The 16,320-nt window shown below is 38.8% G+C and overlaps 1 protein-coding gene across 1 annotated transcript in view; it reads left to right on the top strand.

Moving 5' to 3' along the window:
- The window catches only part of SLIT3 (slit guidance ligand 3), a 789,390-nt gene that overhangs the window by 654,573 nt on the left and 118,497 nt on the right, over nt 1-16,320 (top strand). Inside the window, exons 24-26 of the mRNA XM_050962519.1 lie at nt 1,174-1,245; nt 9,186-9,349; nt 15,571-15,695. Coding sequence (XP_050818476.1) covers nt 1,174-1,245; nt 9,186-9,349; nt 15,571-15,695 — 361 coding nt within the window. The remainder of the gene's footprint in view (nt 1-1,173; nt 1,246-9,185; nt 9,350-15,570; nt 15,696-16,320) is intronic.

The raw sequence follows: 16,320 nt of genomic DNA, 5'->3' as shown, positions 1-16,320 counted from the left end.
CTTTGTTCTGACCCAATATGACTGTTCTTATATTCCTTCCCATAGCCTGATGCACTCACTTTTTAGGCCACCTCTTTCAGTTTGATTATAAGATCTTTGATGCAAGAAGTGCATTTTTGTTTATTTGTACAGCATTATGATCCCTCAGTCCAGATTGTGGTGTTTGATTACTATTGCAATACAAACTGTATATATTTAAAATAAGGACTTACCTTTATTGTAGCACCTTTTGTGTTCCTCAAATTATCAGAAAAATTCTCCCAGACATCCATATAAATAGAAATAATACACTTCTTGGAAGAGGTAGGGAATAAAATACCTTTTTCAAATGGTCTGAGAAACATTTAGACCCCTTCTAGGAAAGACTGTGCTTATACTCTGGTCATACTAGGAAGGAGCTTGTTTCCTTGTCCAAGGTGGACAGGCTCTTCAAAGAACTGATTTCCAAGTATTTTGCCTGTCACTGCATATTGGTATATACTCTGCTACTGATGTGGGAATGTAGGCCCTGATCCTGCAAATATATCTATACACGTGGACCCTCACTCCCTCCTGGAGTTCCACTGTAGTCCATGTTTAATTTCATCTTTCACATTCCCTCTTTTCCTTTGATTTCTTTGTATTTTCAGCTAATGGGACTCTGTGCAGCAGTAAGGGTGTCTGTGGCAGGGAGGAAAAGATGCTTTCCTATTTTTCTGTTTTAAAGAAAATATACTTAAATGATCAGGGCCGCCCAGAGGGGGGAGCAAGTGTGGCAATTTGCCCCAGGCCCCGGACCCTGCAGGGGCCCCCATGAGAATATAGTATTCTATAATATTGCAACTTTTTTTTTATGGAAGGGGCCCCCAAAATTACTTTGCCCCAGGCCCCCTGAATCCTCTGGGTGGCCCTGTAAGTGATATTTATTCTTTAAATTAAAAAAAAAAGAAGCAAGACACCTTTTACATTAAAAATTAATTATTAACAATTTTAACTGCAGATAACATTATTTATTAAATCTTTGTGTAAAAGTACAAATAACAAAGCACTGACTCTGGTGGATTATGAAGCTAGTAGGGTTTCTGCAGTGGGGACAGTTAAATATTGGTTCCAAAGCTAACTATTTGTTCAGATTTTGGGGTGGAGCGTGACAATACAGTGTTCTAATGTCTTACTGTTCTTTCCCTGCTCTAGGACTCTTCATGGTAATGATATTTCCAGTGTTCCCGAAGGTTCTTTTAATGACCTGGTGTCCCTTTCGCATCTGTAAGTACCCATGCTCTGAATTAATATTTAAGACTGTGTTATTTTACTAACACAATGTAGGTTATGCTGCTAATCTAGTTTCTAAACTATTCTGAGTTGTGCCCATTTTCTCTCTGCATTTTACTGTCTTTATTCAGACATTACCTGTTCAAATTAAATTAAATAAATGCCTGGACTGGTTGTTATTTATTCTCAAAAAAATTTCTTAGGAAAAACAATTGAAGGAATAATATGACCATTTCCTCTTTTATGGCATTTGTGCATAAAAGTCATCTAGCACTTTTCATGTGAAATTTAGAGAACATGATGGTCCAGAAGCCTGGGCATGAGACAGGAAGCCACCCATCAAGAACATTAAGTAACTTATATGTGGATTCTGTGCATAATAAATATCTCATGTTTTACTTATTGTATTTTGTCAATACAGTATCTTGTACATGAACTAATAATTCACATATACTAATAATGAAAGTGAACTTCTTGTGTATTCCGCTCCAGACATGCATATAAAATGTGTTCTAAAAATGACACACTATCCATACACATGAAATATATTTGCTCTTTCCAAGTGAGGAGAAAATCCAAATGTCTGTTTTAGTTTTTCCATCACTTTCTTCCTTCCTTAATGACCTTGGACCAGTCACTCACCTAGAAATGGACCAAAATTGGTAAATTTTAATCAGTCATCTTTTACTTTTGATTTGTGAGGCTTCAGACATACTCCTATGATTTGGTTTCAGGCCAGATCCAGAGTTCAGATCCAGTTATGACTTGGGTGTTCAAATAGCTTGCAAAAACAGATTTCTTGAAATGTCCATTCTTCAGGATGGGAGGTAGCATAGTCCAATGAATAAGGCATCAGACTGGTATATCCTAGCAGTCAGGAGACCTGGGCAATATTTAAAATGCATATGCAGAAACATTTTGCAAATTTATTTTGTTTCAAAATTTCCTTCAATTTTATTTTATTTTTTAATTAAGTTCCAACTTGAAATGATGTTTTGTTGGACCTGAAACAGCAACCAATAAATTGACTTTTTTTTCCTCCAGAACTACCAATGAACCAAAACTTTCATTGTTTTCTCAGTTCTAGACCTGGGTCCCTAGCCCCAGGTTTCTGTGGGAGAAGTCACTTAACAGTGTCATGCCTCAGTTTCCCCTTGCAAAATAAGGGATAGTGATGCGTACTAAATGTTACTATTTGGGACAGAATCTTGTGTGAACAATTAATTAAATTAACAATCAACACAATTTTACATGAATTTGAACCTGAGCTTTAACTCTAATTCAGCTTCAAATCCAAGCCTTAAACTTTAGCCTGTACTAGATAAAATGTTTAATTACATTTTGTGTATAACAGATATTTGTATTCTATGCTGTGTTCATAGTATAGTAAATTCATTTTAGGCATTGTCTGGGGATGAATTCAGGGTCATTGTACCAAATTCCTTTGTCTCTGCTTGGAAATGCAATGACACCTTCCAAACAGGGGAAGCTGGCATCTAAGGGCATTTTTAGAACTGAAATGATGAACGTGTCATGTGCCATTTGTTTGGGTTTTCTTCGGCGTTTACATTAAACTAAGTGGAGGCACAGTTTTCCTAGGTAAACTGTTCACCCTAGAGAGTCATAAAATCCCCTTTGGCCCAGCACAGTCAATGTAGCCCCTCTGTTTATAAGTATGTGCTGCTGACAGTGTAAAGTATACAAAGCATAAATGAATGGTAATACGTAGGATCCATAAAATAATTAAGACCTGTCTAGGATATAATTTTCTCAGTGAACTATTAAAGTCTACCGTGCAATTGTTCTCGGCTGTTTCTTTAAAGAAACATTTGCCTTCCTTAACTCTAGGCGGGCCAGTGTCTTTGGCACAATTGAAGAAGTTGAGTTCACCAATAAAGCTGTAAGCAATTTAAAATAATGTATTTTATGAACACTGAGATAGATGTCTCTGGAATTCACATATCTCTGAGAGAGTCTGTAGCTGTGGCATTTTCAAATAAACGGAACAAAAAAATTCCATGCTTAAATTGCCAATATCTTGTGAGTGAATAAAATTTTACATGTGAGAGACACTTTCTTTGCCAACAGTGTGAATCCATAGTAAATAGTGGAACTTAAAATGCATTGGAGGAGATGCTGAGTGTTAAGATGTGGAACAGAGTTAGCCTAGCCAAAACGGTTAGTGTGGACACACAGCATTGTTACAAGTTATGATGGCTCAAATAGACCACTGTAAATTGCAAAGGTACAGTTCTCTGGTGTAGACAAAATGTTTCACATTTTTGGTCAAAGCCTTTTGCAACAGCTACAGCTGTAATATGGTTTGAAATTGGAATCTTAAAAACTCAGATCTAGCCTACTCTAATCTACTTTCCAAAGCTGCTCAAACACAGGGAAAGATTTTCACCAAAATTACTTTGCAAACATAACATTCTTTTAAAGTAGATTTTTGAAAGGTGTGTATCTATATTTAGCTCCATCGAGACAGGATGGTTTATCTATGGAACACACATACACGCTTTTAGTACAGAATCTGTGCCAGTGTAACAATCGTGAATGTTCTCCGAGCCTGTGTCTTCACAAGCAAACTTAGTGTTTTTCTGACACCATGATAAAAATGTCTGAGCTTTGTCTACACTAGTTCCTGTACTAGTGCTTAAAAAAAAAAGCTCTAAATTTGCTAGGGTAGGAGCAGCCTTTAAGTTGACAAAGCAAGTTTGAGATCTCCCATGCATTCATTCAGTGCCTGTGCATGCTGTCCACATCCAAAACTACCTGACGGAGTGGGCTACCAGGTACCACTCCCTGGTGAGGGCTTCACCCAGATAGTTTATCAAAAGCATGGTAAAGAACACATTATTAAAAATATGTCTGAGATTCGTATATTCTTTACATAAACCGCTCAGATTCATGTCCCTGTTGATTCGTCTCTTGTTTACTCAAGCTCATGTTAGATACTTATAAAAATAAACTGTGTCCTCCACAATGCTCTCTGTCTCTAGTTCATCTCATCTATAGTTATTTTAATTGCCCTTCAATGAGGAATACGTGAATCTGAGAGGAAAAAAATCTGCCCTTCGTTGCAAAGACCCTTAGTGTTTCATAGCAGTATGAGATGATTAACCTCCAGGAATTGTTTTGTTGTATTGACCAAAGAAATAAAAGGAGAAGTGAGTGGAAACAAGCATGCTGTGGTACATAAAAATTAGTGGAAAGTAAAAAATACACTTCTTAATTTATACAGCTTCTGGAACAAAATTATTCCTAGCATTTATATAGCAGCTTCATCTTCAAGCTGCATTAGAGAGATTGATTAACCTGTATGTTTCAGTGTTCGTTTTGTGATTTCCTTCTCACTTTGTGTGTGTTGGGGTTTGTCCAGTGTTAAATGTTTAACTGTAATTTCTACATGAACTTGCAGAAGTGGGCCAACTCATTGCAGATGGGATCAAAAGGTCATCCCTGGAGTTTTTCCATTGTAAGCAATGGAGCTACAAAAGGGGCAGGATTTGGGGGTTTTCAGGCATTGCTGCTGTACACATTTAATTTTGATGAATGAGCCCTGGCTAGGATTGAACCCATGAACTCTACAGTTGAGTCTGTCTAGGGCTGTTTCATTAGTCACTCCCATAGAAATGTATCAACAAATTTAGTAGGGTTTCCTTTCTTAATATCCTGTCTGAACGTTTTTATCCAAAAGAAGCTTGAGTTCAAAACATTTTAAAAAATGATTTGTAGTCTGATTCATGGGGTAAAGCTAAAATTCAAAAAGCAATTTGCATCATTCCTGTAATAATTCCTTCCAAGTCAAAATTTCTGTAGATTTTTGATGCCTGTAAATGCCCAGATCAGTTTACAGTGTTTTAGTCGTGTGACTGCCTATTAAAGTAAGATAGTTGCATGGCTAAAACCCTTCATTGCTTTCAAAAAAGTAACTTCATAGACTTCTAATGTGCATTTCATCAAAGCTGATTTCTTTTAAACTGCCTTTGGTCAAGCGCTCACGTTTTTTACCAGGATTTCCAGGAGCTTAAGAGAATTGGACAAACAATTCCTGCTAAACGTCAATGGGAGATGAGCACCTACCACTGTTAGGCTTCTTTGAAAACCCCAGTCTTTACAGGATTTTGTTTTCTTTCTTTCCTCCTGCTCCTAATTGTGAGGCACATGGGCTCCATGATCTGGCTTGATGTCATTGCATCTGCTCATCTGTTTGGGTCTTACCTCCAACATCAGTGCATTTATTTTGTTTGTGCTGCAGCCTCACTGAAAAGGAAAAATAGGCTGCATTTATTTCACATTTAACACAGCGTTATTTTGGATGGGACTCCCAGCAACTCACGGGAAAGCCTCTTGTTAAAACTCTGGTAGCAAACTGAAGGATGAGTTGCGGTGATTTCCCTTACCGACGAAAGCTTATGCCCAAATAAATTTGTTAGTCTTTAAGGTGCCACCGGCCTCCTCATTGTTTTTGCCTCTGGTGGAATTATCCCTAAATCCTCCCGGCCAGAGATGACCTATCCCTAGCCTCTTTCTAAAGAAACAGTTTTTTGCCTTTGGTTTGGATCAGATTGTCCTAAACAACTAGTATTTAAAAAAAATATCTGAGGGGAGTGTACCCTTGCATAGTGGTTCTCAGCCAGGGTACAGCAGGTGTGCAGAGGTCTCAGAGGGTACATCAGCTCATCTAGATATTTGCCTAGTTTTACAACAGGCTACATAACAAGCATTAGTGAAGTCAGTACAAACTAAAATTTCATACAAAGGCTTGTTTATGCTGATATACATGTGTATGTGTGGGTAGATATATATACACACACACTATACACAGAAATGTAAGAACAATATTTATATTCCAATTAATTTATTTTACAATTTAGTTATGGTAAAAATGAGAAAGTCAGCAGTTTTCAGTAAAAGTGTGTTGTGACACTTTTTTATTTTTAGGTCTGGTTTTGTAAGTGAGTAGTTTTTAAGTGAGATGAAATTTAGGGTACAGAAGACAAATCAGACTCCTGAAAGGGGTACAGTAGTCTGGAAAGGTTAAGAGCCACTGGTTTAGCTTAGCATAAGACCTAAACCACTCTACAAGTTTGCCAAGCTGAACACACTATTATTCTAGGTTGTTGGTTTGGTATATCTGCTTGTTTTTTCCAGGAGCAAAATAGAAACGTGTCCAGCAAAGTGTAGCTCAATATAAATTTGTTTCCCTGGGAGTGCTGCCTCCTTCCTTGGTTATGAGAAAACAGTTCTGATTAAATGGGAAAACAAACCAATAGATTCACCCATCTTGTGGTTGCAAGTACATGCATCTCTGCTACATGGGATTTATTCCAGGCCAAGGGGAAATGTATTTGGTTGAGCTCCTTGTTTTAAAAAAATTACAAATCTGAGACACAGAAGTTTAAGTGACTTGCCCAGGGTCACACAATGAATCAATGAGAGAGTTGGAAACAGAACCCTGGTCTCCAAACTCCAACAATGATGTTTAAATATAGTTGGCAGCAATCCATAAATAACTAACACTCTCAAATATAGCAGCCTCTGAGGCACAGTGGGTTAGTTCACTAACCATCCAAGTCTGGGAACCTTTATTAAAGTGTGACTTGGGTTACAGCCTTAAAGTAGGTTTGAGTGTCTCAGATTTGTCCCAGTTTTCTCATGTGTGCAGTTCACATCAACAGACTACCACACACAAACTTAATTGGAACTGTTTGCTGGCTGGAATGAAAGCAATGTCATGTTTCAAAAAACTAATGCAATTCCAGAATTTTGTGAAACCCTCATTAGTGCATGGTCTATGAGGGCTATCCAGTCCCTCTTTTTAAAAAAAGAAAAAGCAATAAATTCACCATATATATTTTTATTAAAAATTAAGCCAAAGAAGAACAGACATCCATTTAGAAAATGTTCAAGAGACTGGTTCTCTCTCTCATGTGGAGATGCTATTTCTTCTTTCAGCATGTTGCCTGAATATCTCTAATTCAAATCTTACAGATTTTTATGTATAAAGTTACTTTTAGCAGATTTAGATCATATTTCACTTTCATTATTGAACAGGAAATCTGCTACTTACTTTTGATGCATTTTCGTAGCAGTTTGAAAAACAGAAATGTAACAACTCACATGCCTGATATTACTCATCTCTACAGTTTTAAAAATACAAACCAAAACTTGGTTTAAAAAAAAAAAGAGAGAGAGAGAGAGAGGTCTTTCATTAATACATTTTACAACTTTATACCCTAATACAGGAAATAGCCCTTTCCAGGAAGAATTCTCAAGTTTGTGCTTAAGTCCAATTCAAATTCTTTGTTTTGATCAGACAGCTCACGTAGTGTTCTTGCGATCCCTGATTGGCTCAGCACGTAAGCATTTCCCCGAGAATATCTAGATGTTCAAAATTAAAGCTTAGTTTCTGCAAAAATTTGTGCATGTGACTTTGAAAGTCACCTCCTGCTAACTCTTGCCAGTAAAACTTAATCCCTTGAGTGTTTGCGTTAAGCAAACAAAAATGGGCACGAGCATGACTAAAGCAGATGCAGGGGTGGCTCCAGGCACCAGCACAGCAAGCACGTGCCTGGGATGGCAAACCGCACGAGGCAGACTGCCGGTCGCCATGAGGGCGGCAGTCAGGCTACCTTCGGCAGCTTGCCTGCGGGAGGTCCGCCGGTCCTGTGGCTTCAGCGGCAGGTACGCCGAAGGCGCGGGACCAGCAGACCTCCTGCAGGGATGCCACTGAAAGCCACCTGACTGTCATGCTTGGAGCGGCAAAATATGTAGAGCCGCGGGCCTGAGCAGATGCACTTAAAAATTGAAATAATAATTTACAGAACCGTTACATTATTTGCTGATATCCATCAATAACTCACTCACTCACGCTATCATGAACTGTTGTCCTGATTTATTTAGATGAAGGTTTCTGAGGTAGAAAATGTGTCTTCACAATTAACCTGCAACTGCAAACTCTCATGAGTGTAGTGCCACTGCCTGCAATGGGATTACTTCTATTTAAAAAAAAGTGTCTTAAAAATGATAACTAAGCAAGACAGATCAACGTGGAATATTATCATTCAGGCCATAGAGTTTAAACAAGCAAACAAACAACACCTGAATTTTGTCAGGTTAAAATAGTACATTTAGAGAAACTGTGTGTGTGTAGATATCGTTCAAGTGGAAATGGGCTCAATTTCTTGAATAAATGATCAATAGTAAGTTATTGAACTCTGATGAGTAATGATGAGAAGAAGGGTATGAGAAGGGATTGTTGGAAGAGGTTGGTCTTAAGGAAGGAGCCAGGGAGAGACTGTTCAGTCAGAGAGGCATGGGGTCAGGCATAGGGATAGCAGAAGATAGAAGGCCTGAGACTGAGACTTAGGTTTTGCCTCCACTGGAAACTAAATGATAAAACTTTTGTTGTTCAGGGGTGTGAAAAAACACATACATCCCGAACAACAAAAGTTTTGCTGACGAAAAGCGCTGGTGTGACCAGCGCTTTGCCTGCCAACAAAGCTACCGCCGCATTGGGGGTGGATGTTTTTAATCAGCAGGAGAGCTCTCTCCTGTCAAGAAACAGCGGCTACACTGCACGCCTTTTAGCAACACGGCTGTAGTGGCACAGCCATGTCACTAAAAGGTGAATAGTTTAGACAAAGCCTTTGAATGAACACAAATGGAGCTGTGAGGTGAGAATGAAAATTTGATGACCCACTTCTACCATTATGACTTTTGCCCACATACATCTTCTAAGGCCTGTTTGGAGACATCAGACATTGAAATTCTGTTAAATATCAAAGGATTTTCTTTCCAGCTCTTTAGAATCAAGGTTTCCAGTTCTTTGGAGTTAATGTGGAGAGATGGGTAAAATGTGCCATTTGGGAAGGGGCGCTATTTTTGCTTGCCAGCAAAGGAAAAAGTTCATTGTTTTACATCACCAGGGCTCTGGGTACCAACCCCTTGAACTGTGACTGCAGTCTGCGCTGGCTTTCGGAATGGGTGAAGGCAGGATACAAAGAGCCAGGGATTGCACGCTGCAGTGGGCCAGAGGACATGGCAGACAGACTGCTTCTCACAACACCAACTCATCACTTCCAGTGCAAAGGTAGGAGCAAGCCGTTTGGCTGAGGTCTGTAAACCATCTAAGTGCCATTGCTTATCTTGTGTAAACAGCTTTATTGGTAGAATATTGCCAACCCCCAGCTTCAGCAATCATGAGATATTAAAAGGAATTTAAGACTCTCTTTTTTTGTGCCTTGTGGTTTCTGAGCTATTGGAGCCCACTTGGGATATGTTTTCAAGCTTTTCTCCACTAACAAGGGATAGAAATTTCATTGTTTACAGTGAAAGCTGATAGTCTCATGCAATCACTTAACTCTGGCAGTTGGGGCTTTAAGGGAAACATCAAACCTCACATGAGTTAGCAACACTGTCATTACATCAGATAATATAATTGCAAATTATTGTATGGAATGTCATTTTAGGGATAATTAATCAAATAATTTATTTCAAGACCCCAAAGAACTTAGGTAAGAGAAGGTTTATTCAGTAAGTAATTCTACATTTTGAAAAAAATGAGAATGCTATAGTTACAAAAATAAGTTTGAAAGCCGTGGGAAAGAAGTTGCAGGTGGAAAGCAAATATGTGATGATAAAGACATTTGTACCACAAACAACTTTAACTCCAACCCTAAGTCCTGTCAACTCTAGATCCGTAACTGGATGTATTTGATGTATTTCGTGTTGTAAGATCAGGAGAGGATGCAGGTATATGACTGGAATAATGGAATATAAGAGCTGTATGAGGAGAAACTGATTGAGGAGTTATAGTGAGGAATATAATATGGAGGTAGAATGAGAATGTGTGGGCTTTCTGACTTAATGAAATTGTGGACAAATAAAGAGGATATGTTTGTGGTTTTTGCTGTCAAGGACTGTTGGAATGTGAAATGTTTATTTGGGTTGCTAGCCTATATGTGAATACAGAAGTGTGAAGAGGTGTATTTACTATTTACAGTAATGAAGAAAGAGGGTCTGTGGCTGGAAATGAAGGGGAAATGACATCATCTTGTTGTTTATCTATGAAGTGCCATGTACATTTATATGTAATAATAAATTATAATAATGGCACTGCCTTAGCAGGATGGTTGTATAGCAGCTGGGATTAAACTGATTTCTGAATAGAGGATGGGTGTTGACATAGAGCTAAAGTTAAGGTTCTTTCCCAAACCGGAGCTGGCTTTAATGACCTTCCATCTTCATTTTTAATAACTAGAGCATTCAAATTCAGTTATTCTAAAAGTGACGATAGCTTTTGGACAGCAAATCATAATCAGAGCTCCCTGCTCTTTGCTGAGTTTATAATTTCACTGCTGAGAGTTATAAATATTCCTAACTAAACACCCAACAATGTGCTAACTTTCACTGAGGAAAAATGAAGAGAACAAACGTGGCATCTGTAGATGAAGCAATTTTTGAAATATGATGCAGCAAAAAAGTAGCTCACTCTTTATTTTTGAAACTCTCATATTTTGAAATGGCTTTGCCTAATTCTCCTCAAAGCATTCTCCTTGCCCACCGCATAAGCCGAGCAGCAGTCTGTGGAAAAAATAGAGCAGCTGGTGTGCTGGCTTAGAATGGGGACAGTTTCTAGATTCCTCCCACTGTCTTCCTCCCCCGTCACTCAAAACAAATGTACAAGACTTGTCAACTTAACAAGAGCAATCTGTCACCCCCCCCATACGCACACTTATACCCCGATCCTGCAATTGCTTGTGTGTTAACTCTGTCCTTCACCTGTGCAGAGCCCCAGTGAAGTCAGTGGAGCTCCACCATTAAATCCTAATAAAAACAATATCTTCATTCCAGCCCAGTACCTTCCCCTCATTATTGCCATAGTCCTGTCAGTCAAAATATGACAAGCTGAAGAATGACTCACAGAGCTTTCTAAATTAACGTGTATTTTGTCAAAATTGTGGTTTAACCCATGTTTGGCCTAAAAGTCAAATGTCCATGCCTTGTCTCAGAACAGTGCAAACAGGACTGGACTTGAGGCATAAGTAGTGCAGACTCAGCTCTATATTTTATTAAATTGTCCTCCTTGTCTGCAGCACTATTAGAAAGAAATGTACTAGACTGAGAACATTTTTGCTACATGGTTTATAAATCAAACCCCCCAGGGCAAAGAAATAGGGTACTTAAGTGCTGGAGCTCTGATTAGCTCCTTCATTGATTGGCTTTGATCAATGCCATAGAGATAGATGGACTCTGTGTGTGTGTGTACACATATGTATATATCTATATATAGTGTATAGTATAATCCATGCTGGTGTCGTTGCCTCCTGGGCCACCTTGTTTTCCTCAAATAGCTACTCTTGTGCACTTTTGGGAGAAGCAACAGAAGAGCAGCACATAAAGGAGAAAACGCCCACGGGCATAACTACAGCCATTCAGACTAATCTCTTCTGCTGAAGTCAGGCAAGCTGTTGTATCTAACTACAGTTTACGGCAAATAGGAAAAAAGTGAAAATAAAGCAGGACAGGAATGGATTAAATATAAAACACACAAACACAGAAAAGGAGACGAAAAGTCTTCTTTTGTATGTATTCCTTTCTTTGTGGGCCCTTTTCCTGGGTAATGTATTGTTTAGGGCCAGGTTCAATACCTTTATTCAAACTAAATAGCACCTAACTTTACTAGTAGTTTATTAACTTCAGTGACACTACTTGTAGCGTAAGCAAGTGAGTAAGGGCATCAGAATCTGCCTCTTAGATTGAGGGCTCTTTGCAGCAGAATCCTTGTCAATGTACATATCTGTTAAGCCCTTTGCTCTCTGTTGGTGCTATGTAAATAATAAATATTAATAATGATTTGATAGGTCAATATCTCAGTTAGGGTTTGCTAGGTCAGAAGCAAACCCTACCATGGATTTTTATATTACTGGACAGTGAATTACTGAATTACTGAACAGTTTCTTAAGATGTAAGTCCACAAAGTCAGTTTTCTTCTGTCTTGCTCATCACTTATTTCTTCTTTTTAGTTGTGATACATTTGTCATATGCAGATGTGCCACGAGGAAGGTGTTTGTCAATATTTTATGATGGAATGCTAATACAATCAGTAATAGCAAAGAATTCCTATTTCCTCGGCGTTGCTTTTTCACCTGGTTGTTAATTTTGCACTGCCCAAAAGGGGCCATCACTGAAAGGGTCTGTTAGTATTTCAAACATGAAGCATGTTTTTCACTCAAACGTAACTCAGAGATGAAAATTCACCTTGGACTAAATGATCTAAACAACAGATTTTACCAACTTTTCATGAAATCCTTTTCAACCCACCTCACCCATCTGTCATGTGCTTGGTCTGTCCTAAGTCATGTAAAATTTATTACTTATCGCCCGTACTTTTGTGAAGTCCTTGCACTTAAAAGAAATATTTTCATATAAAGGAAATAAAGTGCTTTAAGATCTTCAGTTCTTGAAATAAACTAGCCTCTTTTGACCATTTTTACATTTTAAAACCATTTGAGTCATTAATATTTGAAAGTTAGTGACTACAAAGTCAGTTTTATTTTCACATTTCCAAATTTGCCTATCTTTATTAACATCTCAGCAGATCTGTAATATTGATTGATTTAGTACCCAACTCCTTGCTAGAGGTGGACAGTGTAGACAGTAACTATTCCAATGGAGTGTCCTTGACAATTTGAGTGCTTTGCCCTGCAGACGACCTATTCAGGTCCAGTAAATAAATACTTGTTTTTAAATTTGGGAAATCCTATGTTTACACAGGAAGCCATAAGTTCTCTTTGGTGTAGATGCCTGAGTGTGTGGCGTCTAGTGTCTGTGTTTGTTTCAAGTATTCGTGTGTTTCTATTTTCGTTTACATTTTTCAGAGACCTTTCTCAGTGCCTTAGGGAGTTAAAACAGGGATTTTGCTTGCTCAGAAGTAATGGTATGAAAACAACTTACTGACTTTCTCTCATGTCCGAGTGTTGCGTTTCTTGTGTACAAAGCAGTACATATGAGAAAGATTGCCAAGACCATTTTGATTCTTAAATTCATGTATTTTAATATGCTCGCATGAAGCTTTGTTGCCACCCCATTACTCTACACTTGCAATAAACCGTCCACTACCCTATCATTTGTTCCTCTCCCTCAGCATCAATACTCCCTTTCCCCACACAGGCAGTTCTCTCCCTCTGCAAACAGGAGCTAGTTACTGCAGTTAGGATCTGCAAGGAGCAAGCAAGCCAGACAATATAGGCAAATGACTGTGCAGAGTACAGGGGAATCACAGAGGACTACAGTGGTATCTGGAGGCTGGTATTCATTGTGGGATAAAACGATTTTCATCTGGCTATGGGCTTTCAACTTGAGTCTCCAAATTCCAATTATGGGCGGTGTTCAGGTTCCTGCTGACCCACAAACACTCTGTCACATTCTGGGGTGCAATCCAGACCAATGAGGGTTGTGTCATTGCCTGCCTTGCAACCTTCGGTGCCTCGCAATGCTTTGGTGTTGTAGCTCCCAACAAGGACCACTCACAAAGAGCCTGTGGGCATGCAGGTCATAGCCTGAGTGTCTGTGTCTAGCTGCATCCCTGGCCCAGTGCCTTTGGCCCCAGCAGCCTCTCAGCAACACTCCAGTCACATTCTGGCTTCCCACCAGCCTGGGTTACTATCTGCAGGATGGCCTCAACACACTCCCAATACTGAATACTCCCTGAAACGTGTTCTGCACTGTACAGCCCTCTCCTGGGCACTTTAGCTATTAATGACTCATTATCCCTGTAAAGGGTTAATGTTCAACAGTCAACTACTTTAACTGGAGCTTTCAAAGAGTTCTGTTTAAACACAGCACTGGACTGGTTTAGATTAAAGAATAAAACAAATTTATTAACAAAAGAAGATAGGATTTTAAGTGAAATCAAGTATCAGGTATTAAAGTCAGAAATGGTAATGAAAATAAAGATAAAACACTTCCTAGTTACTAGAACATAATGAGCTTGTCTTAGTTCAAGGTAAAATTCTTACCACAGGTTCCCAGCAACATGGCTGACCAAATTCTAAGACCAGGATCTGCCCCCAAAGTCAAAGATCTGGTTCCTTTGTCTTTTTGGGCAAAAGAGAGAGTGAGAGATAGCTTGGGGTTTTCTGCCCCCTTTCTTTTATAGTCCCATTGGATCATCTTTGAAATGGATTCTTCTGAGAATTACCCCTCAAAGCAAAGTTTATTCAAACAGTAAAGAAGGTGACATAGAGTCTGGTGGTGAAGGAGGCTTCATGTTCTTTCTCCTCATCTTTGTTTGCTGAAATGCCAATTTGCTTTGTCTACTGCCATTTCCTCTCCCTGCTGTCTCAAAGACCCTGTTCACTACTTATATGTAAATTGAGGTAAATCTTCGTTCAGTATACTTCTGCCTGGGTAGGGCTGTGGTTTTAAACATGTGCTATGAACCTCATACAGAGGGACTTCATAACTTAACAAGTTATGTTGATACATACATTTCAGCATGATATTATTGACCAATGAATTACTAATTTTCAAATGACGCCTCACAAGGCATATTTTGTACAAAGATTATTATAATAGTATGTAAGGTGTGAGTGCAGGGGTACTTTTGGTCACACTCTCCCCTACCTGTTTGGAATGGTTGTTTATTAAATGGCTTAAATATGGATTGGTGTGCTTATCCAGGGCAATAACAGTTGCATCATTTCCCAGATATATCTGTTTTGCATATTGCTTTTCCTACAGTAAGAACAGGAAGGAATTAAGTCAGAAATAAACCATGTTAAAACTGGGGATTGTGAAACATTGAACCATCTCCTAAACCTCTAATTGAACCTTTCTTGAGCTTCACAAATCTTTGTGCAACTGTCTCGTACCCATTTTTAATTTTTGCTGCTGAATCTGCACTTTCTCTTTTGGTCTCATCCACAAACTAGAAATGCCAAATATTAGCAGTCAGAGGCTGCTCTTACAGAATTTCCAGCATTGATTGAAGTGGAAATTTCCAAAAATCTTGATAGTAAGCCAGTCTTATGACATGTACAGTCCGTTTTTGCAGGCTGGGTGTTTCTCTCTTTAGACAAGAATCCAGATATCATTAAGATTTGTCCAACACTTGCTGGATTTCAAATTTGAATTAATCCCTTGTGATTAAACATTATCACATGAAGTGCTATCAATGGCACATACTATTGTTGCTGCAGGGGGCAAAAACCAAACAGTGTCATTACTGGTAAATATCTTGTGCATTAGCTAAGAATGAATTTTGCAATCCACATTTTCCACTTGTATTCTATACTTTCATTTTTGCAGGACCAGTAGATATCAGCATTGTGTCCAAGTGTAACCCTTGCCTTTCCAGTCCATGTAAGAACAATGGGACATGCAACAGTGATCCAGTGGAGTTTTATCGATGCACTTGTCCATTCGGTTTCAAGGTATGACTATATTTGAACTACCTTAAAAGCCATACAGTATTCTCAGCTTTCTGCTGGCTTCCTCAATGTTGTATCAATAGGGCGGTCAATTGTACAGGCAACTAAGCTCAAACGTCCCTTGCTCAGGTAGGTTGTGTGCCTTTCAACTGCACACAGCAACAGATGTTTTTTCCATGTAATGTGTGTATTCTTTAAACTCTTTATATACTGTGAGAATGTAAAAGGGCATGTTGATTTCATTTTTAACATCAGCACCAAAACAGCCATGCTAGAAGCAGCCAGGCCTGGGGGGAAGAAGGCTGAGGCTAGAAGTTAGGTCTAAATTAGATCCTGACTCTGTCACTAACTCGGTGTGGCTTTGGCGAAGTCATGTAAACTGTCTTCCTCTTTCAGATTGGAATAATGAGCCTAATTCTTCAGTCTTGCACCTTGTGTAGTCATGTACATCTGGGAAAAGTGGGTGTAAGGTACCACCACCTGTATAAGTGTGCTTATATATAGGAGATGTTGCAATATGGTAACCGCTAATTGATACTCATTTTGTACAGAGCTGGTGATTGGGTCCAGTAACACTAATTCAACTCAGTTGTGAGTGTTAATGTTTTACAGTAATTTGAAAATGTGA

This window comes from Gopherus flavomarginatus, chromosome 7 (genome assembly GCF_025201925.1).
Source record: "Gopherus flavomarginatus isolate rGopFla2 chromosome 7, rGopFla2.mat.asm, whole genome shotgun sequence".
Taxonomy (NCBI): Eukaryota; Metazoa; Chordata; order Testudines; family Testudinidae; genus Gopherus; species Gopherus flavomarginatus.
This window is presented reverse-complemented; position numbering and strand designations above follow the sequence as displayed.